This window comes from Chrysochloris asiatica, unplaced genomic scaffold, assembly GCF_000296735.1.
Source record: "Chrysochloris asiatica unplaced genomic scaffold, ChrAsi1.0 scaffold00061, whole genome shotgun sequence".
Lineage (NCBI taxonomy): Eukaryota > Metazoa > Chordata > Mammalia > Afrosoricida > Chrysochloridae > Chrysochloris > Chrysochloris asiatica.
Genome location: NW_006408579.1, coordinates 14,536,898 through 14,564,090, shown reverse-complemented (window position 1 = coordinate 14,564,090; position 27,193 = coordinate 14,536,898). Strand labels below are relative to the sequence as shown.

Genomic DNA, 27,193 nt, shown 5'->3' with positions numbered 1-27,193 from the left:
TATTATCATACTTGGAAAGGACTTTACATGTAGGGTATGTCTTGAGCAGACTAAATAAGCACATATGGAGGGGGTCTTAAGAAAGATGCCACAAAGATCATCAAGGACCTTTCTCAGAGCTGACAGATGCAAAACATTTCTCTTGAACTGGGACCCTGAATTTGGACGTCTAGCCTCCTAAACTGTGAAAAAAATAAATTTGTTTGTTAAAGTAACCCATTACAGGTATTTCTATAATAGCAGTACTAAATAACTTAAGAATTTTTTTTTTCTAATTTAGACTATCATTCAAGTTCTAAAACTTCTTAATAGTAAAAAATAGTAATTTTTACCAGTTAGACTCTAAAAAGATATATATTATATATTAGAGATTAAGAATAAAATAGGAAACACTAATTTTTTTGGTATGGTAATGCAAAAACATGGGCGAGGCAGGAGCAGAAATTACTGGAATTTAGAAGTAACTTGCTAATAAATAATTAGAGTTGGGGGGGGAAATGAGTAATTTTACAAATGTAGTTATTAGCAATAATGAGGTCATTGAAATTAGAAATGTAATTAATTAACCAGTACCTTGCTTTCCAGTGTAATCTCCTTAACTGCTTCAGTTACTCCTGCAACACCTGTTTAAATATCAACACAAAAGAGTAACTAAAATTAAGTTAAGTATTCCAATTTATCTGATTTGATTTCTATAAAGACAGTTAAAATAGCTAAACTCACACAGCTTCTCTGAAATGAAGTGGCAAATGCTAGCAGCAATTTTGCAAATGAACCTACTAGGAATAAATAACCCAGAGTTATCTTTCATATTGTAAACAATGACATCTTAACAAATGACATCTCAAGAGAGAGTTTAAAAAACGATTTACTTTAACCTCAAAGTCCGTTAGGTGAAGCAACTGGGACTGAAACCTGCTGACTTTTGGCTCAATGCACTCTCACTGAGTAAATACATTAGAACCTAGTTGTCTCAAAGTAGGTATTAAGCAGGCACCTCCAACTCCAGTTCACTAGATAATATTTCCAATTAAAAATATATGCCTGTGTTCTCCAACAGATTAATGAGTGTTGGAAATCCAACAAAACGGTAATAATTAACTTACTTTAAAAAATAAAAGTATGCTTAGATCTTTTGTTAATCTTCAAAAACTTTGCTATTATCTGCTGGACATGCCTAAACAAAAGAATGATTAGCTCACTTTTACAAGTAGAAAATGTCACAATCCATAGCTCTTGCATAAAGTCTTTACCTCATAGTTTTTCTAGAAATTTGTGTAAGGTGTTAGTTACATTACAACTGTAAGCCCTAAATACTTAACACAACTAACTGATATTACAAAATGAGTCACTGAATCCTGTTCAGAAAAACAAAGAAAATGAATGTCTTTAAATCCTTTAAAATGTAATAATGTAGTTGCTGTTGTCAAGTACCATCGAGTTAGTTTCAACTCTCAGTGACCTTGTATAGAGTTCCTGAGGAGTAGCTCGTGTTTTTCAACAGATGACTTTGAGGTTAGCAGTCCAGTGCTTACACAGAGTGTCACACCAGGACTCCAGTAATGTAGTTGTTGTTGTTAAGTACTTTTGAGTTGTTTCCGACCCCTAGTGGCCCTGTATAGGGTTTCTGAGGAGCGGCTGGTGAGCCTGACCTGCCAACCTTGCGGTTCAAACCAACCAGTCACTCCAGTGCATTATCCTGCAAAACCATTAAACCAGACTCTTCTAACGTGGGACAAAACTGGCAAAGAAGAAAGTTCTGACCACTCTAATGAAGGTAATTCGCTCAAAGGCTGATTGGAAAGAAAGAAGCCCAGAAGAAGGCATAAAGCAAGGCATCTGGCCCTTTGACTCAATTGGAAGCCATGCTCTAATGAAATTGGAATATAGTTTAAATCTAAGACTCCAAAGTTATCTCTAATAAACACTGATTAGAATTTATTATGTACATCAGATCAGTTGTAGTTGTTTCCATGTGCAAAAATGATAGTTATCTCCTATTACCAGAGCAAACAGTTTTAATTGTGAGTCCCCTTTTTGTAACAGATTTCTGTCAATCTAATTGTTGTGACACTTGCTTTTGTAAATGCCTTTTTAAATATGCACCTGGATTTTGCGTATGTGATTAAGGAACAGAATACAAATAGACAACATAGTAACTCATTAATTTAAGATCACATAGTGCTGTAGCCAATGTTCCCTTCAGTCAACAGACAATTTTACTACAAATGTACCATTCAGATCTTTCAAAACATTCATTGGGAAAATTAAAGCAAGCAGCTAAAAGATTTTGGATTTAAAAAAAAAGGAGAGGCTGTACTTAGTGGAGGGGGAAAAAAGACTGAAATTATTTTAAGACTGTTGAATATGTTGTCTTCTGCAAGCTTGAACATAACACACAACCAATTAAGATGCAAATGAGTTTCAAAACCCCAAGTCTTGTTAGCGTAAATAACACAGGAGAAGTTCTAAATCTGTGTTGTATCTCTATAAGGAAGCAAATGGCAGTGTCCTATTCAGACAGAGGAGAAAAAGATCTAAAGAGGTACTGTGCCTTGTGTAAGTTACTTAGCTCTGTCTATTGCAGTGGTGGGAGAAAAATGAGGCTTTCTGCTCCCGTAAAGATTTACAGCCTCCGAAACCCTATAGAGGGTCACTATGAGTCGGAACCGACTCCTCAGCACATAACCACCACCACTACCACTGCAGTGGGTCTGAATTGTGCACAGTAATTTTGCCAGCCATAGAACATTTGGCAACATCTAGAGTTCTGGTGTGGTGTGGTGTGGTCTGGTAAGCACTGGACTGCAAACTGAAAGGTTGGCCATTCAAACCCACCAGCTGGTTCAAAGACATCCTAGATGCCTGTGGCTATTTTCTGGAACCAACTCTATGACACTTTAACAAGAGACATTTTTGGTTGCCATAATTGGGGCATGTTACAGGAAAACAGGGGGTAGAGGCCAGAGATATTGCTGAGCATCTTACAGTGCATAGGAAAGTTGCCCACAGCAAAGAATCATCTGGCCCAAAATGCCAAAAGTGGCAACAACAAATAAAGCGATGCTCTATTGCTACTATTGAATGTATTCACATACCTCTGAGTCTCTACAACTTAGAGGGAGAAAAATTGTCTCAATAACAAAGATTTAAACTCAGAACATATTTCCTTCATCAAAACGAGGCATGAATGGTAGTTAGCTACATCTGTATGCAACATTATACATTTACACAGTTTCATAAAAATAATGATAAAATAGATTTTATGGGGCTTGGAATAAAAAAAAAATGTATTCAAGACTTTAAAAAAGTATGCAAATGTACACTTAAGAAAAGCTTACATTTATTCTATTTAACAATATTCTGTTAAATGCACACTAACAATATTTATTGAACAATTTCTTTATCAAGCACTGCGACAAAACCATAAAACCAAACCCAGTATCATCAAGTTGATTCTGACTCACATGGTTTCGGTGGCTGTAAATCTTTACAGCAAGCCTCATCTTTTTCCTATGGAGCAACTGGTGGGTTTGAACTGTCAACCTTCAGTTAGCAGTTCCGATGCTTACCCTATAGCGCCACCAGAGTATCTTTAGGCACGTGATAGTGTTCTAATTAAGTGCTGTTGAGTCAGTTCTGACTCACAGTGACCCTTTTTATGGTTTCTGAGGCACAGCTGGTGGGTTTATGATGCTGCTGTGATTGTTAAGTGCCACTGAATTGGTTCTGGCTCATAGTAACCCCGTGTAGGGTTTCAATGAGTGGCTGAATGGGTTCCAGTTGCCGACATTTCAATTAGCAAACCAGTGCGTATCCTCCAGGGCTACACGAGGACTCCATGATACAGAATTCAGCAATAAATCTTTATCTCATGGAGTTTATAGTCCTGAACATTTTTTCACTTTTCATTCAGTAATTACCAATTACTCTTCATTGCCAGATATTTAGTTAGTTATATTGTCTGGATGCATCCTCTTCTTTTGATCAAGGCTGTAATAAAAGATTGTGAAAAAGTTTAAACAATGTAAACTCTGAGACCATTCTGGTCTCATCTTACCTGTGTTGTGATATGTATCTACCCATCCCCCATCACCATCATCTTCTTCAATAATAGCTTCCAATTCATCTGAATATTCCATCTGCTTGCACCGCTTGTAACATGGCACTATAAAGAAATGGCAAGTGCAGTTACAGCATGTAACCTGCTACCTGAAATTTATTAGAAAAAAAAAAAGCCTGTCCATCAACTTTTATTCTACAATGATGTAACATATGCACCATCTATATATTCTATAATAGTATAATTCACGTCTAAAGAAAGTGATTCATTCCCAGTTATAGTCAACCCACACACAATGCATTATTTGGCTACATTAGCTTTTCCCTGTACTTCAGAGACTAAAGAAAGTGCTCTACTGAGAGTGCTCAATATATTTCTTTATGCTGATGGTCTGTGAAAAACAACAGGTTAAAATCAGAAGTGATGTTGTTCAACTTCAGCCTTATAAAAAAGACAACCTTATTTTAATAGTTTTACTCTTAGAACATGGATACACCAACTGTTAATACTCAAGGGTGCGAGAGGTGACCTCAAGTTTGTAAGGCTAACAGAAGTTTCAATATGAAACTCATAATTCATATTTGTTTCTGTTATTTGCAATAAATAAAGAGCCTTGAAATCTTTGTACTGCTGAATTTTATTCATTTACACGATACTGCAGGATAAGCACTGAAATGTTAAGACTGCAAGGTCAGCAGTTCAAACTCACCAGCTGCTCCCTGGAAACTCTATACAGGGTTGCTATGACTTGATGACATTTAACAACAACTATGCAATGCTGGTGATAATGTTTCCATACAGCATACATATTAATTAATGGGTCTTATTATTATTACTATTTATAAGCCTGAAATTATATAATCACAGGGTAAACCCATCATGCCATAAGACTAATAAATCTGATTTTTTCAAAATCAAGCTAGAGTATTAACAACTATCGATTCTAATTAAAAAAAAAATGCCAAAGATAAGAAAAATTTATGTTTTGTATATATTATTTTTCCTTTCCTATATTGGTTAAGAGAGTCCTGGTATGGCGTTGTACAACAACCACTGGATCAAAAGATCGGTTTGAATTGCAAGTTGGGTGATTAAAAGTCACCAGTTCCTCCTTGTAAACCCTATACAAGGTCACTATGAGTTGAAACTAACTCGATAGCACTTAGAAAACAAAAGCATACTGGCTGAAGTTCAACAGAAATCAATCTACTACTTTGGGATTAAGATACCCTTTGATACTGCTTTCAAATTAATTTAGCAAAATACTGTGTTTCAAAAACTTTTTTGGGCCTATGAGCAAGCCTTCGATGACACAATGGATAATAAATTCTTTAGTTTTTTAGAGATTTTAGTATCAACAGGAGTATCACTTTCCATGAGAAACGTCAATCTAAAGAAAATTACAGTCAAATAACTAACTAGATTATGATTTTGACATTAACTTCAAAAAACAGTTCAATTACAGTATAGTCCAACTTTGTGCTTAAGGCCCTCTTCGTCCAATTACATTATTAGGTCCTTTTGGGAAAAGAAAAAAACAGCAAAATGGGAGGGTAAGGAAGGAGATAAAGGTCAGCTAAGTAAATGGTAAAAAAAAAAAATAAATAAAATCTCCACAGAAGAAAGTGGAGGGCTTCATTAAGTTTCCAAATTTTTGTCTGACAGAATCTGTAAACACAGCTTTAAGTACAAATTAAGACCAGTAAGGTTTAAGTTGTTTTTCCCTAATAAAACTGTGCAAAGTTTTCTAATATGTACAACACAATTCTTACCATTTTTGGTTACCAAAAATTGTTTGCCTGTTGGTAGGTATGCCTTCACTTTCAATTCTTCCCCTGTAGCCCTTTGAAAACAATGAAAAGCACACACACACACAAATTTATGAAGCAAATATGATACCAATGCTATCTCATATTAATTTCAAAACTATACAATCCACAGCTACATCTATCTGTCCAAAAACCAACCAAGTTTAGAGAGCAGGAAGGGGCAGGAGAGATGGGTGAACGGAAACAAAATATCCAGGGAGGAAGTGTGCCGAGTGCTGTTACAATCAGGAATTGCAACTAGCAAGAACAACAACAGTGGGAGTCCTGGTGTTGCACTGTAGGCTCAGCACTGGACTGATACCTGCTAGGTTGGTGGTTTAAACCTACCAGCTGCTCCTAGGAAACCCTATACAGGATCACTATGAGTTGGAACTACTGACTTGAAGACACTTAACAACAACAAAGTTTGTTGTACACTATTGTATCATTTCATTCACATTTTTAATCCTAAAGTAATGCTCATCTCCAGGCCTACAAGAGGCACAAAAAAAAGCTGCATTACATTACTTAACAATGTAGGTAGTTGGCAAGATCCCATTCCAACCACTGTATAAAAATCAGAACTAGGGGATAGATGATTTGAATCACAAAATATAATGTTGAGTACATGAAGTATAATGATGAGTAAAATTAAGCTATTATTAAAAGGTTCAAAACATAAACATTATATCACTAAAAGGTAGGTAATGTTGTTGCTAAGCGCCGTCCAGTTGGTTCCAACTCATAGTGACCCTGTATAGGGTTTCTGAGCAGTGGCTGGTGAGCTTGAACTACCAGCCTTGTGGTTCAAACTGACTTTGCAGTCCTGTGCATTAACCCATAGTGCCATACCGCGACTCCAGATAATATTCGATCTCCATTTTATAGGCAAGGTCAGCAGTTCAAGCTCACCAGCTGCTCCTCGGAAACCCTATACAGGGTCGCTAAGGGTCGGAACCGACTCAACGGCACTACACAACAACAAATTAAAGCTTGGTGATGCTCAGATGGTTGTGTGCCCTGCTGGCAGTTCCGATTCATAGCGACCCTGTGCAGGGTTTCCGAAGCTTTAAATCTTTATGGGAGCAGAAAGCCTCATAGGTCTCCTGCAGAACGGCAGATAGTTTTGAAATCTTAAAAGAGGTCAAATTTCCCAGTGTCAAAACCAGAAGGTGGAACAACCAGGATCAAGCCAAAGACTCCAGGACTCTTGCTACTAAGCACTACTCTTTCTTCAGGTCAGAGGCAGCAGCAACCCTTACAATTTCTCTAAGGTACACTGAAATCCCTCAGGAAGGTTTTCTATGGGTTATCTATTGCAACTGGCTAGAGCTAGAATGACATTTGGTGGCTGTCACAAGTACACAACCATAAATGTTTTTAAACTTCAGTCAAGTACATGATAATGTGCTTACATTCCAATATGATTAGACAACCCTCTTAGATTCTCTAGACAATTCCCAAGTGTTAAATTCAACAAAATTACGATAAACACCACAAGTACTGAGGAAAGAATGCTCCACAAGCTACTTGAGGTTTGTACAAAAGACAGTATGGAAATGCAAAAACCTCTTTCTACCATTGATTTTAAACAGATGATGCCTTTGGACCTAGCAACCCAGCCAAAAAAGTTAACACTGAAGTAGAATATAAATGAGTCCTAAATTATAATAAAATTATTTCAGCCTACACAATTCATAAAGTAGGACTATAAACTACAAATGTCTGCTAAAAGAAAATCCTGTCCATATATATGTATGCACCCTGTCCTGGTATGGCGCCGTGGATTAATGTGCCAGACTGCAAGGTCAATTTGAATTGCAAGGTCAGCAGTTCAAGTTCACCAGCTGTGCCTAGGAAACCCCACACAGGGTTGCTATGGGTCAGACCTGACTTGACAGCACTTAACAACAATAATGCTCTAAGTCAATAACTATACTAATTAGATAATTATGATATGTGATAAAGAAATTTTGATTTAAAAAATGGATATTCTATTGAAGTAATCATAAATTAGTTCTTTATAAAAAATGCATGTTAAATTTTATAAACCTAATTGACTTGAAATATATCTTATAGATTAAAACTTAGTAAATACATTTTTAACAGATAAAAATGCTAACCACCCTTACTAAATCACAGAACTTCTATGAACTCAATTTTAAATATGGAACAGAAATACATTAAAAAAAAAAAAAAAGGGAATAAATCTGCTAAATAAGTACATAAAACCAATGTCCTAGAAAATGAGAAGCAATTGTTAAAAAGTAGTGACAACTGTCTTGGATGCATGTTAAACATAAAAACTACAATGAACTAGATCACAGCTAGCAAACTCTAGTTATAAATAGTTTATTTAAGGTCTTTAAATGTTTAAAAATATTATCAATTAGAACTTCATTAATTCTGGAATTCCTGTTCCCAAATAAAAAATGTTCATTTGAACTACAATAAAAAGTGCCATGGTTTGAGGAGGAGGTAGGTTATACAAGTATTAAAGCCCCTATAACCAAACAAGGTGGTAATATCAAACACCTCTAGCCTTATTAAGAGAGTTCTGTCTGTACTGGGATAAGTTTTCATTCACTGTCAGGGAGGTTTACCATAAGTGCTTGAAAGCAATGAAACCACATTTCATTTAAAACACTGTTATCATTCAACATATTTTTAAAACATGTACTATTAGAATTCTTAATTTGTTTAAATTACTTTTGCAATTAAAAGTTAATGAAGAAAATATAACTCTTTAATAGTTACAGTTATTTATAAAGAGACACAATGCTTTTGAATTTTAACAGTAAATGTCAATTAATGTTAGTTTATCTACAATAAAAAATGTTCAATAAATAATTGCTAATATGAAAAAAAAGCCATCAAATTTATTAAATTCCTGAATATTATGTTTTAAAGAACCACCATAAAATCAAGCCTAAAGTGAGTAAGGCATTTTTAGCTCAAAAACACCCATCTTTTCTGCTAACAGAACAAAACAGAGTATGTACAGTATGCATTTTTCTACCCTTATTTTACTTTTATTGTCAATGGAACACCGCTTCATAGAAACATCTAATAGAACTGGGTTAAACTAATCATTCTAATTTTCATATAGTAAGCTGTATTTCAAATTTCTGTAATTTCCAAGTCATAGCTTTTATCTAATTTTCCATTCTTCACTCAAAGTTACTTACCATTGCCATGTTGGACAGTGATGGACTAAGTGATCTCCAGCTGCCACAAACTATTCAGGATTTAGAATGAAAGAAAAGGAAAAAATAAATATCACTGAATGTATGCTGGTAAAATACCAAACTGATCATCTGATGTTAACTTTAGTACCAAATATCAAATGCAAATGCAAACAGAATTAAATCATTCTCCAAGTCTGAACATTTATTTTAATTATTATTAAAACTATACTTTTTAACATAAAAATTCAAATAAATTTGGAAGAAAAAAAACTTTAAAAAAAAAAAAAAAATTCCATTTTTGTCATTAGGTTAAATAATGCTAACAGCATACCATATCATAAAATGAAAAAAAGGTTAAGGGTACCCCCAGGAGTCCTAGTGTGGCACTGCAAGATAAGCATTGGACTGCAAGGTAGGAGGTTCAAACTCACCAGCTGCTCCTGGAAAACTCTATATAGAGTCACTAGGTGTTGGAACCAACTCGAAAGCACGTAACAACAAGGCATAAACTGTCAAATACCCACTTTAGGAATAAATGAAAGGTTTTTGTTAAGTGCTGTCAAGACGGTTCTGACTCAAAACCACCCTTTATAGGTTTTCCAAGGAGCAGCAGCAAGTGAGTATGAACCACCAACCTTGCGATTCAAAAGGGCTTATTCTACACCATCACACCAAGACTCCAAAGTTGCTATTGGTTAAAAATTTCAATGAAAACCTCTGGAAAAGTTGTTAAATTATGTGGGGGCCTTAAGAAAGTTATAGAAAAATTCCATTATCATTTAATTCCATTTTTTTTCAGCCTCTCATGCAAGCCTGTAATCCTATAATGTAAGGTGAGTTAATTGTGTCACAGTCCATGTTTTTCCTTTGTGTCTTTTCCCCTTAATTTAGATAAGGGCAAATTATAAAGCTTTTTTTCATACTTTTAATGAAATCGTTGTTAAGTTCTGTCAAGTTGGTTTCGTCACATAGTAGTCCTGTATGGGGTTTCCAAGAAGTGGGTGGTGGGTTTGAACTTGAAGTTCAAAATGACCTTGCAGTCCAGTGCATTATTCTGCAGCACCACACACCAGGAATCCAAAGGCACCATTAAAAACAGAAAAATGTAGTGCCAATATAAAAGGGGGGAAACAGAAGCTTTTGGAATGACTTTAAAAACAAGTTAATCAAGATATTGTCTGCTAACAAACCTTTCACTTTCTGAGTGAACTGATTATACACATTTTTTAATTTTATCCAGCAATTAAAAACAGAAGTAGGGAGAAACAGCACCCCCTTTTGAGAATTTCCAATTTAGGCAGGAGCTAGCTATACTGGAGGGCAGAAATCCTGCATACTCTTAAGAGTTAAAAAAAAAAAAAAAGTCTGTTAAGATTTAACTACTCCCCAACCTGTGCTCTACTATCTTATATTGGTTTCCCTTGCCTACTACTGTCAAACACACACTTGAGTGGGATAGAATGGAATGTTGGGAAACATGATTACAGAAAGCTTGTAAACCTATCTTGAGTCTATGGAATACCTAAAAGGGGTTCTAGAACTTGCCCAGTGAAATAGGCTTCTTCCGGAGCCTTTGTAGTGTATAGGACCTTAGGTGGAATCCTGAGCCCCATCCTAAATTTCTGAGGTGGGACATTCCCACTCGAAAGGACAAGCAGACAAGCCTGGAGTTGCCACAGAAACAGAAGATACTTCTTGAAAGACCAGCAAGAAAAAAAAAAACAAAAAACACAACAGATACTGCAATCTGTTTGGTTACTACAAGAACAAGTAAGCTGCTTGCCTGGAGGGTCAGGACAAACCTCCTCCAAGACTGAAACCCAAAGGGAACACACAAGCAGGCATGTAAGCTTGCTGGTGACCACATTGGTCTACATAAGAGTGGAAGTGGGGGAAAGGCAGCAATGAAGATAAGGGCTGAGTTTGACCATGTTCCATAGACTCCTGTTGACCTTGAAATAGAGAGAAGAGGAAGGGCTGGTTGGTTCAAAGTTTGAGGAAACTTGCGAATTCCTGAGCCCATGGACAATGACCTAGCCACAGAGGGCTAAAGCTGAGAGTAAAGCATCCAGCTGATATTAAGTGTGGAAAGATGCACAAGAACGCCCAAACTTGCAGATAGAACCTGTTTGATGATCTAGCTCCAATGGTTTGATGATCAGAACTTGACTAGAGGAAGATGAAAAAATTTGATAACCAGAAGCAAGTGTAAATTGCTATAATTTGATGAACTTGACCTATGTTTATGAATGTAGTAGCTCAAAAGACCAACTGAGAGGAAAGGAGTCTTCACACCAAGGATCAAACCTATCCCCTCTGTAAGCAGGATTGACAGGGATGGGGGAACTCAGATATTGGCTACCTAAAATGGAAGGGGTTGGGGAGAGGAACAAAGCAGCTGGCTTATAGGTTTTCATGAGGGAGTTTAGTTTCAGTGTGTGCGAGGTAGGGTAGAATCCCCACTGCGTAGTTTTGGAGAAAGGAAATGGGGATAGGATTCATTTGATTCAACAGGAACTGTTATGACTAATTTCAATGGTCACAAGTGTAAAATAGAAGTTGTATAACAAAAAGGGGGGAGTATTTAATCTTACATTCCAGGAACATAGGATCTTAAGAAGATAAAGAGGGAAGAGCTTGAGCAGAACATAGACCCTATTCCAGAGAAGTAGCGACACCAGAGATGGAGGCAGAGATGAGGACATGGAAAGAGAGAGTAGCTGAGGACTCTAAACTCATGGAGAGAGAAGAGCTGGGTGTGGGCAGCCAGAAAGTGAACTTACAGAATGTGACCTTTGGTTGTTTAAACGGCTATGTAATTCCTGCGTGTTTTTGTGTACATCAAAAAACAAAACAAAACAAAACAAAACAAAACAAAAATAGAGGGAATAGAAGCAAATACTGTTAACTGATGATGCATGAAGGGGATTGTAATCATTGTAATGAAACAAAATACGATTGGTTGAATGCAAATCCTATATTCTCCCCTGTAAAGTATCACTCAATTCACAATAAATTTTGAAAAAAAAAAAACTAAGTCTGTTAAGCATAATTTACAACATACCAGTTTAAGCAATGTGCACACATACTTTCCCAATTGCTTCTATTTCTTAACAGCTCTAACCTAAACTCTTGCTTTATTTTTCTCATGGGTTTATTTCATAGTCAAAGAGTTATAATGCCTTTTATCTTTTAATGCCTCTCGAGAAAAGTATGCCTATACACAACAGTTTAAGAGAGCTAAATTATATCAAACACTCTGAAATAGCCACTTCAAAGACAATACATTATTGTTGTTAAGTGCTCCCAAGTCGGTTATGACTCACAGTGACCCAAAGAGCGGCTTGTGAGTTTGAACCACCAACCCTGTAGTTCAAGCTGACCTTGAAGTCGGGGGCTTACCCTATTCCATCACGCCGTAAGGCAAAATTTAGCAGTATCACAACAGCAATACTAGTATCCCCAATTCTCTTAACGAAGTTTTTTATTACTTAAGGTGGTGAGATAAAGATAAAAAATCAAACTAAAATGTGACACTCTCTCCCCCAAGTCTTAAGCATTTTGGGATCACTGCAATCATATGCTACATTTCCATCTGTGGTTATAACGAACTAATTCATCACCACCAAAAGGATATTTCTTTAACAAAACGGAGGCATAGGAAACATTTTAAATGAAAAATTCTTTAAAGTTAATGATAGTGCTTTGAAGTCAAAGACCCTAACACTTTGACTTCAATTTCCCCCTGGTCCTTCTGTGGCATCTAGAAACAACAACAACAAAACACAACTAGAAGGAAAAGCCGTAAGAGAAAATGGAACTGCACTGGTAATTCATACACCTGTACATTTATCCATATTAACAATGACCACTGCTCTTGTTTTTATGTTAAAAAGAACTAAATGGAAGAGACAGACTTACGTTTCTAAATTATCAATATTGCTTACAGCAGCTTTTTCTTAGTAATTACTGTGAAGTTTACCATCAATATGAGGGGGCTCCAAAAAGCTCATGGAAAAATTCGATTACCTCTTCATCCTTCAAGATGTTAGGGAAATTGTCTTCCATAAGATCCTCAACTATGTCCATTGTGGATTTCTTTGAGTCGTCCTCTTCCAGAACGCTAATAATTCTTAAGTTATTCCTCTTCATGTTATCCAGCATGAATCTTAAGGTCCTCTTCAGGCTTTTTTAATCCTTTTTTTCTGCTTGCTCTTCTATCTTAACAGTATTGAGAGACTTGTCTTCCAGCTCGCTGGTTCTGGCTTCCATCTCTTCAACTCTACTCCTTTGCCCTTTCAGTGTATTGTCAATTTCCGATATTTTTTTATTAATCATCTTGGACCTCTTCTTGCAGGTTTTGAATTGTTTCCAATGCTATATCTATCTTATTTGATTGCTCCTGTAGCACTTTCCTGACTTCTTCCTTATTTTCCTTCACCCCTCTGTGAGGCATTTGGATTTGTCTCCATATCATTCCTCTGAATTCCTTCTCAGGCAGATCCAAAGCCTGCTCTTCTTCTAATGGGAAGTTTATGTCTGCCTCCAGCTCATTTGTCTCAGTTACTATTTTCGGTTTTTGGACATGTGCTGATATCTTTTGTTGTTTTTTTCTCGGACATTTTCAATAGTTAGATACGTTTTCAATGATTAAATGAATGTATGCTGCTGTGTTGTTAAGTGTCTTCTGATGGATGTGATCTGGAGATAGGCTTCCCTTTTCATGTGTAATACCTAGCAGCTGTTATTGGCTCTTGTCTTAATGGTGGAATATTATGGGGTATGCTGGTAGCTTGGCTGTATGGCCATGATTGCTGCCTCTTCTCGGGTAACGTAGGGAAAGAAAGCTCCCATCCCCAAGAAAACAGTAAGACCAAAAGGACCAAACACAGAAACAATATAAAAGTAGAGACAAAAACCACCACTCAAAAACAAAAACAAAGCCATAGCTGACTGTCCAGTAGCCTTTGCTGTGCAGGTCAGTATGCATGTACAGTAGAAACCTCTAGCAGTGTTTGGGGGTGTCCACTCGCTGAGGCCCCTCCTCTAGTCACCACCGTGGGGGTGCGCAGATAGATACTGAGAAATGAATGGAAGAAAGATTGTCCACTAGTTTTATCTCTGAAGGTCAGTTAAATATTTGCATAAGCACAGCATACTTCTCAAAATAGCTTCATCCTTGTATATAGTAGTTGGTGTCGGCTCTTGCCTTTTATGTTGGGGTTCTACAAGGTGCACATACGGGGTTTGGCTGTATGGCCAGACCTGATGTCTCTTGTTCGGTAAGACAGGAATACAGGGTCCCACCTAGGTCGACTTTAGGGCTGAGTCCCAGAGTAGGACGTCATAAAAAGCAGCCAAACGATTAGCTTGTGGGACCATTGGGGCTCCTAGGGATTTCTTCCCTGTGCCGTGAGGAAACTATGGGCACAATGCTGGACCCTTTTGGGGACACTCTTCCATCCGCCTGAAGGTGTCCAGGATGGGCAGAGAGAGTGCGACAGGGGAGAAGAGGAAAGAAAAGTGAAAAATCCGTCACACCTCTTTTTCCAGATGCGGAACCGTGGTTTTTAGCGCTGTTATCACTGTATCAGCCAGGCTGTGGCCCTGCCCTCTGATCTAAGCCCAGAACGAGGGATGAGCAGGCAGGTCCCAATTGAGAAATCGCCATGCTTTCCCTCCACAGTCAGATTTCTCCACCGGTGGGTACGGGAAACTGATGCCCCCCACCTTGTATTAGAGCCAATGCTGCGGGGCTGCTCTGGAAAAGCACCTTCTCTGTTTTTTTTTTCCACACCTCCACCAAGGAGCCTCCTCTACCTGTCTCTGCTTCTCCCGCCCCCAAACTGGAAGTCTCCATTACCTTTTAATTCAATTTTCCCACAAACTTTTTGAAGTATCCTTGTTTTTACTCCCACAAGCTAAAATTGATATTAACATTTTGGTGAGCAACATCATTTCTCAAGCCACCTTCTACTGATTTGTTGTTAAGTGCTGTTGAGTCGATTCCGACCCATAGCGACCCTGTAACAGGGTTTCCAAGGCTGTAAATCTGTACCGGAGCAGAAAGCCTCCTATTTCTCCTGTGGAACAGCTGGTAGTTTCGAACTGCTGATCTTGAGGTTCGCAGCTCGATTTGTAACCACTACACTACCAGAGTTCCTTAGACCTTAAGGTTCACAGCCCAATTCGTAACCACTACAAATAGTACTCTACTTAATCAAACCATGTAGACATGCAACATTAAAGTATTTTTAGCTAGTGCCCACAGCTCTTAAGTTGATTCAAACTCATACTGACCCCAGAGGACAGAGTAAAACTGCTCTATAGGGTTTCTGAGGCAGTAATTCCTTACAACAGCAGATTGCCTCATCTTTCTTCCCAGGAGGCTGATGGGTTCGAACCACCAGCCTTTCAGCTATCAGGCTAATGCTTAATCCACTCATCCACCATGGTGTCTAATTTCTAGCATGTTGTAGTTGTTGTGCCTTCAAAGTCAATTCTGAGTCATAGCAGCCCTGTATAGAATTTCAAAGAAGCGGCTGGTGGGTTTGAACCACTGACCTCGTGGTTAGCAGTCTAGTGCTTATCCTACAGTGCCACACCAGAACAATACAATACACATAATGTTTGCTCTCATTTTTTTTTTTAACAAAATACTTACATATGTCTTGTTTAAAACTAAAAGATAGCTAGAAGTTAGCTAAATTAGAAGATAAAAGTCAAAAGCATAGATTAATGCCTGTTTTAAAATAGTTAACTTAATCCTACCCAATCATCACACACTTACATCTCTAGCTCCAACTATTTACCAATTAGTTTTCTCCACCGAGGAGATTAAGTCAAAGCATACTAGAACAAAATATTTTCATCACTGCTTGATTTCATATACTAATTTCAAGAGTATATTTAAATTATAGCTTTGTTTGAAGAATTTTACTGATATCTTTAAGAACAAATCCTAGTGTTATTTGGCACCGAAGGTATTAAACCCATGAAGCCTAAAGTAGTGTTAAGGATTGAATTTTGTTCACACAAAATATGTGTTAGTATCTAAACCCCTAAACCCATGGATCAATCAGTTGAGGTCATAAGTGGACCTTTAACTTCTGAGTTGTACTAACAGTAAAATAGGCACAGAAACAGGCACACACTTACTGGGAAAGACAGAGACCATGTGAAGACCATCTGTAAGGGAAGGAATGAAAAATGCCCAGGGCTAGTGACAAGGCTGACATCAACATGACCAAGACCCTGATCAGGACTTTGGACTTCTAGAACTGTGAGAAAATAAATTTCTGTCCTTTAAAGCAACACACTTGTGATATTTATGCTACAGCTGTACTGTCATTGTTAAGTACCACTGAGTCAGTTCAGACCCATAGTGACCCTGTATAGGAATTCCAAGGAGTGGGTGGTGAGCTTGAACTGCTGACCATGCGGTGGTTCAAGCCAACTTTGCAGTCCAGTGCATTAACTCACAGTGCCACACCAGGGCTAGGCATATAAAATAATTAGAATGAATCTCTAGAGAATGTCTACTCAAAATCTCTCATTTTATAGATGAACAAACTAGAAGTCTACACAGTTTAAATGATGACCAAGTGAGAATATAAGTGATTACAGAAATTGGTCTAGAAAATAAATCTCCTAGGTTCCTTCTATACCATCACACGTCTTCACCAAAAATAAAGATAATTTTAGATGTGCCTAATTCACCAGGATTTGGAATTGTACAGATTTCATCACAATCACAAACTGAAATATCAATTAATTATCTGTGTTGAAATTTTGGAATTTACAGCAGAGTTCAGTTCATACAACATGACACATTGCAAAATTTTTCTTTCAAAACTCTGAATTAACTTCTACCACCAATGAGTTGTGTCTTCAGTGAGTTGAAAGTCATGCTCACATAAATACTGTGCCATATGTTAAGAACAAAAATTAGTCTGATACAATCCAACTGTTTATAATATTGGATTCTAAAAGGAATTTTTAGCCCAGTGTTTATTTCTTCATGGAGAATAAAGTAAAGCTAGCTACATAACAGAGAAACCTACATAACTCCATGGTAAAAGTTCAATAAAATACAACTGCCCTCTAAGATGGCCATTATTTCCAACATTAAAAGTTTCAACCTAAGCTAGTTAGTAGAAAAAGTGAAAGAATGGTGGAAAAGAAGCAGTGTTAAGTATGCTGCAGTAAACTATATAATTTGAATATAAAGAGAAAATTTAATGTCCAAGCAGTGAGTAGAGTTTCCAAATGAAAAGCCATGAAAATTTCTATTTGGTGCAAACAAGAGCCAAGACAGCATGGGCCACAGAGGCCCCTGCAAAGGTTAATATGACACAAATACAAGCAAAGGATAAGTGACCATAGGAATCTTTGTCACCCTTATTTCTAAATAGAGAGGAAGTACAGAGAAATATGAGAAGTGGAAAATTAAAAGGGAAGTAATTATCTCCTTCTCTTCTATGTTGTTAAGTGACTTCGAGTTGATTCCAACTCATAGCGACCCTGCATAGGGTTTCCAAGGAGTGGCTGGTGAATATTAACAGCTGGCCGTGCAGTTCAAACCAACCTTTTAGTCCAGTGCACTAACCCACAGCACCACACCAGGACTCCTTCTTTTCTATAGGAAGCCGTACATTTTTAAAAAATTTCCTAAACATAGTCAACAGAATCCAGTTTTAACCAAAATAAGATTAAATTTCAAAATGTTTTCTTATAAAATACACAAAACCACTGAGGTTAATATAATGTTCCTCTAAATCTCTTTAATACTTACCTCCTCTGGGGTGATAACACCTGTTTCCTTAAACTTTGATTCCTAAAGAAAGAATAAAAGAACAACTGTGTTACATATGTACTTTTTATGTATATTTTTCATTTTAATTAAGGAATATCAGTGGGGCAGGTAACTATTTGTCTGGCAATGAAACAGATATAAAAGCGAGGATAACACTGGAAATCTGACCTCAAGGAACAATGGGGTTTACTGGATGAAACTGACATGAAAATAATTACAATAAAGTACTATCATAGAGCAAAGGAGTCCTGATGACACACTAAATTAAGCATTGGACTGCTAACTAAAAGGGTGCCTGCTTCCGTAAAGATTTACAGCCTCAGCCCTCAGACCTGCAGAGTCATTATGAGTCAGAACCGACTTGATGGCAGTGGGCTAGCTTTGGGTTTATAACAGAGCAAGTTCTTTGGCAAAGCATTCAAAGTTTATACAACCAGGAAGCCTTATAACAATTCTGTGATGATAGTTTTTACTTTACAATACAATGAAAATGTCTTAAAGATGTTTCCACCTATAGGTCAGATGTTTCAATTCTGACTCACAGTGGCCCTGTATAGGGTTGCTGAGACAATAAATTGTTATGGGAGTAAACAACCTTCTCCTTCTCCTTGGGAATGGTTGGTGGGTTTGAACCACCAACTTTTCAGTTAGCAGCCCAACACCTAGCCCACAGTACCACTAGGGATTCTTTAAAGATGTTTGTTGTTGCTACGTGCTGTAAAGTCAGTTCTGACATGAAGTCATCCTACATAGGGTTTCCAAGGAGTGGTGGGTTGGGTTTGAACTGCCAAACTTGTAGTTAGCAGTCCAGTGCTTATCCTATAGGGCCACACGAGGACTCCTTAAAAGATGTTTGTTATTGTTAAGTGATGTAGTAGAGTCAGTTCTAACTCATAGTGACACTGTATAGGGTTTCCAAGACTGTTAATCTTTAAGGCACAGAAAGCCCATCTTTCTCCTGTGGAGCAGCTGATAGATTTGAATTGCTGACTTTGTGGTTAGCAGCTCAACACATAACCCCCTATGTTGCCAGGGCTCTTTTGTTGTTGTTGTTGTTAAGTGCCGTCGAGTCGTGTTCCGACCCATAGAGGCCCTGTATAGTATTTCCAAGAAGCAGCTGGTGAACTTAAACCACAGGCCTCCTGGTTCAAAGCAGACTTTGCAGTCCAGCGCATTAACCAACAGCACCAAACCAGGGCTCCTTAACACACTATAATTCAGCCCATGTCTCATTTCAACTGAACACTATTAGAAACAAAATCTGGAAATCATGTAGCACTTTCCCATTATTCTCATCTCTACCAAGATATTGATACATTATTCTCTCCTCTAAATCACAGATGTTATTTGACTGAAACTGGGGGTTTCCCCCCCTAAATTTTAAGCTATATGTAAGATTTTATGGTAGGGTTTACAAAAACAAAAAGACTGATTTAAGAATAATATCCATTCAACAAATATTTATTGAGTAACAACTATGTATGTGCCAGGCATTGTTTAAGACACTGGGGATGATGATATCACAATGAATAAAACAGATCAAAATCACCCATACCCTCACAAAGAGTTTAAGCTCTGGTGGAGGGAAAAAACAATAAACAAAGAAAAGTATGCCATTAAGAAAAATAAAGTAGAGAAGAATGGGTGGAGGGATGAATATGGCTATTTAAAACAGAATTGTCATTGTTAAAGTTCTGACTCATAACGACCCTATAGAGTGTTTCCAAGGAGCAGTTGGTGGGTTTGAACCGCTGACCTTTAGATGAGCACGTCAGTGCTTATTCTACAGAGTCCTGGTGTGGCACTCTGAGTTAATTCACTGGACTGTAAGGTAAGTTTGAACTGCAAGACTTCACTGACAAGGTGACATTTGAAAAGAGACCTTAAGAAGAGGAGCAAGCCTAAGAATGTCTGTCTGACAGTAACAAAGAGGAAGGAGGTCAGCCTGATTTAAGCAAGAATGAGCAAGGTATAGGATATATTGGGGGGCGAGGGGGCAGAGCTGCAAGAGCTTTGGAACCTAATCAAAGGCACTTAACAACATGTTATTTAAAGAGTCCTGATGTGGTGCTCTAAGCTAAGCACTGGACTTCTAACCACAAGGTCGGCAGTTCAAATCCACCTGTTGTTTCTCGAAACTCTACACAGGATGAATAAGCATTAGAACCCACTTAATGGCACTTAACATTTCCAAAGATATTTTCACTCCACATTAAGATTTGTAAAGTTTTAGTTAAAAGCTGGAAATTTCAAAATTAAACAAAGAATTTGTCATTTATTTCTATTGCTTGCTTTTCAGAAATGAAAAATAAACTTACCAAACTAAAGAACACATCTTAGTCTGAAAGTTATAAAAAGGCTTGAATGCGTTTCTAGAAATTTACTTTTGAAAATAGCAAAAAAAACCAACAACAACAAAAAAACTTTCATTGTAGCTAATGTGTCATAATTTTTACTTGAAAAAGTACTGTATTATTACCAAAATAAGTATATATAATATATAGCAGTGTCAAACCACTAATTAAAATCTCTTCAGTTCAAGGTTTACAACTATTAAATATTATTTTAAAACGCTTGGGAGAGGCGGGATTTTGCTCCTTAACTAAAGATACTAAAATAAATAATGTTGCAAATTTCACCTTGTTCCTCTAAAACTTTAAACAAGTTGGGACGTCAGTCACAACTTAACTATTTCATATTTATGACTATAAAACGGTTTCCATGAAACTTTAAAAAAGTGACATATGGCACTTTAGAATCAAGCAGATTTCATTTGTTAAAAAGCTAATCAAAATCCTCGTTTAGAACTTCACATGATTTCACGTTCTTACATCTTTTTAATTGCATGCAGACCACCTTCCAACCAGACATACCTAAAGACACAGAATGCTGGCGGGTGGAGACAGACGCACGAACACAGCGTCGCTACAAGTTTACCCCTTAGGAATCAGAAAGCCCTAAAGAACCGCTGGTTAGACCATGGCTGGGGAGTGCACCTTTTTATGTGTTTCACCCCTACTACCTCCAAAACCTCTGCTGGAGGGGGAGAGCACGGTGACCCCTCTGGCACCGGATCCAGGGTCCTCGCAGACCTGAGCGTGTGCCTGACAGCTCCTGGAAAGCTAGTCCCGGCTTACCTTGAGGACGGGGGTCAGGTACTCAGCCACTTCCAGTGCCTTTCCCTTCACCGTATTAATCACATTCTGCATCCTGGGGCCGGAGTAGCGGCCGGCCCCGCGAAGGGGTGGGGAAAGCAGCCGGGGTATCCGGGACACAGACCGGATGGTGAGAATATGTCTCCGCGGCTACCGCCTGGAATCGGCACCTAGTCGCAGTCACTCGAGGGACGCGACGCGACGGGACGGACCGGACGAGGGGGAGGGGCGGCCGAAGCCGCAAGCGAATGCAAGACGCTCACTCTTCGCGCACAAGGCAGTGCACTGCGGACCGGGCCCAGCTGTCACCTGCCAGCAAGGGAGAGCTGGCGGGAGAAGCGGGCGCACGCGTACCCCTTGCCCGCTCGAGAGCTGTCTTCTCCCCGCTTTTGCTTCACTCGTGCTCCTTCCGGCTTTCCATTCTCTAGCTCACTCTCTCGCCGTAGCTCCACCGCCACCTGGGCCTCACATGACCTAGGACACTCTCCACACGTGACGCGAGACAGGCCTCGCTGGGCGGGATCAGTTAGCCTCCCCCCTCCCTCCGGTAAGCGTAACATTGAGTGCGCCTGCGCAAAGGGCTCTCCTTTCGCTTCTTCCTAACCGGGTTGTAATCTGGCTTTCTGTTCCGGAATAGTGACTTGGGGGAAGAGGTTTTTTTCGTTTCTCTCCCTGCCAAAGCTTCGCCTATGGATCCTAAAACCTACTTCAGCTACTACGGTGCTAGTCAGTTACTTTCCCTGCTATAGGATGTGAGCTCTTCCACTACAAGCTCCTCTATGGGACCGAGGTAACCGCGCCCCGCGGGCAAAGAACTACGCGTGCGTGTGAGGGGAGGGCGCGCCAGAAGATATTACTTACTGCGCATGTGTGACACGAAGGGCTTTCCTGACCGGTAGGGAAACCTGCCCTCTTCGTGCAGACAGCCTTCTCATTGGTGGTCTGTAGGCTCCCACTTAGTTAGAATGTCAAAGCTGACATTTTAAGCCCATCACTCACCTATCTCCATATTGGTGGTTTGGACCATTCCTGCCAATACATTCGGAGTTCTTGGGCAAGTTACTTAACCTGCCTGGGTTTTAGTGCCCTCAACATATCAAAAAAGGGTGTCAGATTTACTGATTTTTGAAATATCTTCTATTTCTACCACTGGTTCAGTGAAAATGCAAGTCATTCAAATATCTTCCCAATAAGCTCTTTTTCCACCTTTAGAAGAGTTGCTACTAAGGAAAGAGTACATACCTGAATTTTTCTACTAGAACAAACTTCGGCTGTTCAAACCCACCAGCCACTCATCCGAAACCCTAAACAGGGTCGCTATGAGTCGCGACCTACTCGATGGCACTGAATAACAAAGGACAAAGTTACCAATAAGAATGAAAAAGAATTCCAGATTGTTGGAATAAGGAGCACAAATGCTAACAATTTAGTAATCAGCGTCTCAAGTACATAATAGAATTGATTGAAAAGGAATAATGAGGCAATCGCAAAGTAGTGCCCATGCTAAAAGAAGTGATATTACTTAAGAATCAGCTATTCCCCATTCAGAATTTACTTACCCTCAGATATAGCAGCAGCTGTCAGGAGCTCATGAAGGTGTACATGCGCCATTGTTCCTAGGTTCCATTGAGTGTGTTACGACTCATAGATACCCTATATACACTGTCCGAAGAGGGGCTGGTGAGTCTGAACCGCATTAACCCTTAGCGCCACACCAGGACTCCACGTGCGCCATTACAGGAGAAATATATGTGGAAATTTTCAACACGTATTTAAATTTAGGTCATTCTTTGTCCCTGCTATTGCCTAGTTCTCAGATTTTAGAGTGCTAATTAGGTGGCTAGATTAGAGCAGGAAATGAAATGGTCCTAATTGAAGGCTTTAAATCACAGAGCTGGCCATTGCCGGAATACATTGATGTTTGAAGAGACTCAAAGTGACTTGTAGATAACCTGCTCCTTGCCAGTTCCTTTAGGGCCAAATTAGTAAGCCCGTTTCTGTCAAGTATTTCCTGATTTATGTTTACAGTAGGACTGTACGGGATTTTCAATAGCTGATTTTTCAGAAGTAGGTAATTGACCTTTTCCCAAGTTGCATCTAGGTGGACTCTCAAATTCCTTGGTTAGCAGTCAAGCATATTTACCTATTTAATGTAAAGAAAACAAAACTCCTCACCACTGGAGTAACATTTTTATCAACAGAGAAAAGATTGAAGTTGTCAAAGACTTCTTTCTTCTTGATTCAGCCATCAGCACTCATGGAAGCAGCAGTCAAGAAATCAAATGACGTATTGCATTAGGCAAATCTGCACAAGACCTTTTTAAAGTGTTTAAGAGCAAAGATGTCAACTTGAGGACTAAGGTACGCCTGACCCAAATCATGGAATTTTCAATAATATCATATGCATGCGAAAGCTGGACAGTGAATAAGGAAGACCGTAGAAGGATTGATGCTTTTGAGTTATGGTGTTGGAGGAGAATATTGAAAGTACCATGGGTTGCCAAAAGAACAAGCAGATCTGTGTTGGAAGAAGTGCAGCCATAGTGCTCCTTGGAGGCCAGGATGGCCAAACTTCACCTCTCATACTTCGGACGTGTCAGGAGGGACCAGTCGCTGGAGAAGAATATCATGTTTGGTAAGGTGGAGGGTCAGAGAAAAACAGGAAGACCCCCCATCAAGATGGATTGACTGGTGGATTCAAACTGCAGACTTATGGTTAACAGCCCAACATGTAATCCACTATGCCAGGGCTAACACCAAGTTGTGATAACCAAAAATGTCTCCAGACATTTTGTTGTTGTTGCTGTTGCAATACCTTTATTTGAAGGCTTCATCAAAATACACTGCCTTTCATCAAGTATTTGGAGAAGAGGGAGGTGGAGAAGGAGAAGAGACATGGAAAAAAGCCCACTGGTCAGCTCCACAAGCACTTGTTCAGCAGAATTATGTTTACACTTGTTTAAGGTCTCCTGAGGACAAAATCACCCCCAGTTGAAAACTGCTGTTCTAGTAATTAGCACTTGGTGAGTCCTGGTGTGGCGCTGTGGGTTAATGCGCCAGACTGCAAAGCTGTTTGAACTACAAGGTTGGTGGTTCAAGCTCACCAGTCACTCCTTGGAAACCTTATACAGGGTTGCTATGGGTTGGAACCGACTCTATGGCACTTAGCAACAACAACATGCCCTTGGTGGTGGTGGTCGTTATGTGCTGCGGACTTGGTTCCAAATCATAGTGGCCCTGTATAGGGTTTCCAATGTTCTAAATCTTTTTGGGAACAAAAAACCTCTCTTTATCCTGTGGAGCAGCTGGTAGATTTGAACTGCTGACCTTGTGATTAGCAACCTAGCTCAGAATGTATAAAAGTTTGTTTTCTATAGTTGCCTTTTTCTTCCAGTGGCCCTGAAGTGTCAGCTACTCACTTGTTACCTTTGTCAGCAGTTCTGATCTGGCCCTACTTTTTTCTGTCTCTCGAATTCTCCTTCCTATCTGATTTTCTTTATTCCATCTCCTTTCCATGTAGTATCTCTTGTATTTCTTCACTCTGCTCTGATATAGTAATAGCCAGACATGTAAAGACTTCCTTTCCTGTTCATAAATCACTGATATTTAATATAGCATTATGCTTACTGTTTAAATCTCCCAGAAGATCTTCCCTAAAATTTTTGCTTATTACAATATTTGTTTTCTTTTTGAATATTTGTTCATCAAAATTTTCTTCTTTTCAAGACAATTAAAAACCAGCAGAATGGAAAACAAATGCTGTGGTCATCGTGTTCTCTGCTCATTGTCAAAAATATATACATTCCTTCTGGGAGCCATCTTCATTGCTTTAAGCTCAAGTCGCATCCTATTGGTGAAATACTCAGCCAATGAAGGTAAGTTAAGACTTGGAAAATGTATGAACACTTCCATTTCATAACTCATTTTGCTTCTGTCTTTAGTGTCCTTGTGTTTAAAATAGAGTGATAGTATCCTGCCAAGTATTGAGAAAGCATATGAAAATTTTAATATCTAGGCCTTTCATTCCTTAAGCAGAAAACATTTGAGGATGGGATGAAATGTGGGCCAGTTAACGACATAATTGTAATCTCTTGGTACAAATCAGATCATTGCATATGAATATTACTTCAATCAACAGGTGTTTCTGGGCCTATAAAAATATATACAATTAATGCTTTTTCTGAAATAAACAGGGTATATATATTTGGATATTTGGTATTTGTATATATCAGTAGTTTATCAGTGTCCTGGTGTGGTAGTAGAATAAGCTAGCTAGTGCTAACTGCAAAGTTGGCAGATCAAAACTATCAGCCACTCCTCAGACACCCTATACTGGGTCATCATGATTAGGAACTGAATCTACAGAGCTTACCAACAACCAACCATTTCAATGTCCTCTTCCAATGTCCCATGTGTATCTAAGTCTATTTCAGTTAACATTTATCTGCCAAGCACTGGTATTAATATGACAGTAGGGTTCAAAGTACTTACGACAAGGACTTTGCCCTCAAAACGTCATTTTCTTGAAGGAAACATTCATGTAAACATACCATAAAAATGTAACCAGAGCAGTAATGGAAGTAGACCGAAAACCAAAACTGTTGCCATTGAGTTCGTTTTGACCCATAGTGATCCTATAGAACAGAGTAGGTCTGCCCCCCCACTGGCAGCAGTAATAGTCTCAAACGTAGCAGCACTTGGGAGGTTGGCTCAGGACGGAGTTGTGTCTTTCCGTTGTGTTTGGGGTCACTATGAGTTGATACTGACTTGATGGCCCCTAACAACAGCAGAGTTGCCCCAAGGGTTTCCGTGACTGATCTTTACTACACTTTTGGGGTCATTAACATTGGGTTTATTTTTTTAAATTCTTGAGTGGTGGTGATCGTTAAATACATTCAAGTTGGTTCCAGCTCATAGCCGTCCTGTATAGGTTTTGTGCACAGCTGCTGCTAAGCTTGAAGTACTGACCTTACAGTCTAGCACATTAACCTGCAGCTCCACATCAGACTCCAAATCCTTTTCAGGGGAGGGTGTATAGAGAGTAAGCACATAGAATGAGAAAATATGAGCCAAGGATATACCCAAGGAATGCCAACCATGGGAACTGACTGAAGGGTGATAGGTTTTGTTTTGTTTTTGTTATGAAGGACAGTAAGGAAAAATTGTTAAGAGTAAACTAAATGCGTGTAGACTTGGAGAATCAAGGAAGGAGTTAAAAACTGAAAGAGAACTGCAAGGTCAAGATAAGATAAGAATTAAAGCTTGCTCTTGGGAATTAGTCATTAGAAGGTGTTTGCTGCAGTGATGGGATTAGAAACCAGATTAGAGTCTAGAGTCTTGGGCTGTAGGATTAGCATTAGACTACTAACCACAAGGTTGGTGGTTCAAGCCCACCAGCTGCTCCTTGAAAACCCTATACATGGTCGCTATGAGTAAAACTGACTCCACAGCACTTAACAACAGCCAACCTAATTGTTAGAATCCTGGTGTGGCTCTGTAAGATATGCACTGGACCACAAGGTCGATTTGAACTGTAAAGTTGGTTGTTCAAATCCACCAATCATTCCTTGGAAACCCTATAGAGGGTCACTGTGAGTCACAACTGACTCAATGGCACTAAACAACAACAGCCTAAAGATGAGCAGTATTAACTACTCAGTAGCTCCATGGGAAAAAGGCCAGGTAATCTGCTTCTGTAAAGATTACAGCCGGAAAAACCTTATGAAGCAATTCTACTGTGTAACACAGAGTGTCACCAGGAGTCATAACCAACTCAATAGCAACAGATGTTGTTGTTAAGTACCGTGGAGTTGGTTCCGACTCATAGTGACCCTGCACAGGAGGTCTTCACAGGAGCTTTCAGAAAGCCTCATCTTTCTCTCACGGAGCAGCTGGTAGTTTCAAGCTTCTAGAAGCCCGCTTCATAACCACTATGCTACCAGAGCTCCTTATAGCAACAGATAGCAGAGCTTTAAAAACAGTGTTTGAAGGCTACCAAAGTTAGGAATGTGTCCCCTCTCTTAATAAATCATGCTTAATTCTTATAGCAGATGCATGGCTGTCAAAAATTTGCCCCTCGACTCACCTGCAGTCATAAGACTTTTTGAAATTTAAATTAGGAGAGCCTAGAGTCTTTTCCATGATATCAGGAGGTAATGGTTTGT

The 27,193-nt window shown here is 38.8% G+C and overlaps 2 protein-coding genes across 2 annotated transcripts in view; one reads left to right on the top strand and one right to left on the bottom strand.

Annotated features, from left to right (window-relative positions):
• ATG3 (autophagy related 3) overlaps nt 1-21,503 on the bottom strand; it is a 33,197-nt gene extending 11,694 nt beyond the window's left edge. Inside the window, exons 1-6 of the mRNA XM_006864185.1 lie at nt 21,012-21,503; nt 17,854-17,895; nt 9,060-9,109; nt 5,836-5,906; nt 4,061-4,168; nt 574-623 (exon numbers count right to left, since the gene is read on the bottom strand). Coding sequence (XP_006864247.1) covers nt 574-623; nt 4,061-4,168; nt 5,836-5,906; nt 9,060-9,109; nt 17,854-17,895; nt 21,012-21,083 — 393 coding nt within the window. The 5' untranslated portion in view covers nt 21,084-21,503. The remainder of the gene's footprint in view (nt 1-573; nt 624-4,060; nt 4,169-5,835; nt 5,907-9,059; nt 9,110-17,853; nt 17,896-21,011) is intronic.
• A 3,271-nt stretch (nt 21,504-24,774) lies between these two features.
• SLC35A5 (solute carrier family 35, member A5) overlaps nt 24,775-27,193 on the top strand; it is a 29,370-nt gene continuing 26,951 nt past the window's right edge. Inside the window, exon 1 of the mRNA XM_006864209.1 lies at nt 24,775-24,904. Coding sequence (XP_006864271.1) covers nt 24,775-24,904 — 130 coding nt within the window. The remainder of the gene's footprint in view (nt 24,905-27,193) is intronic.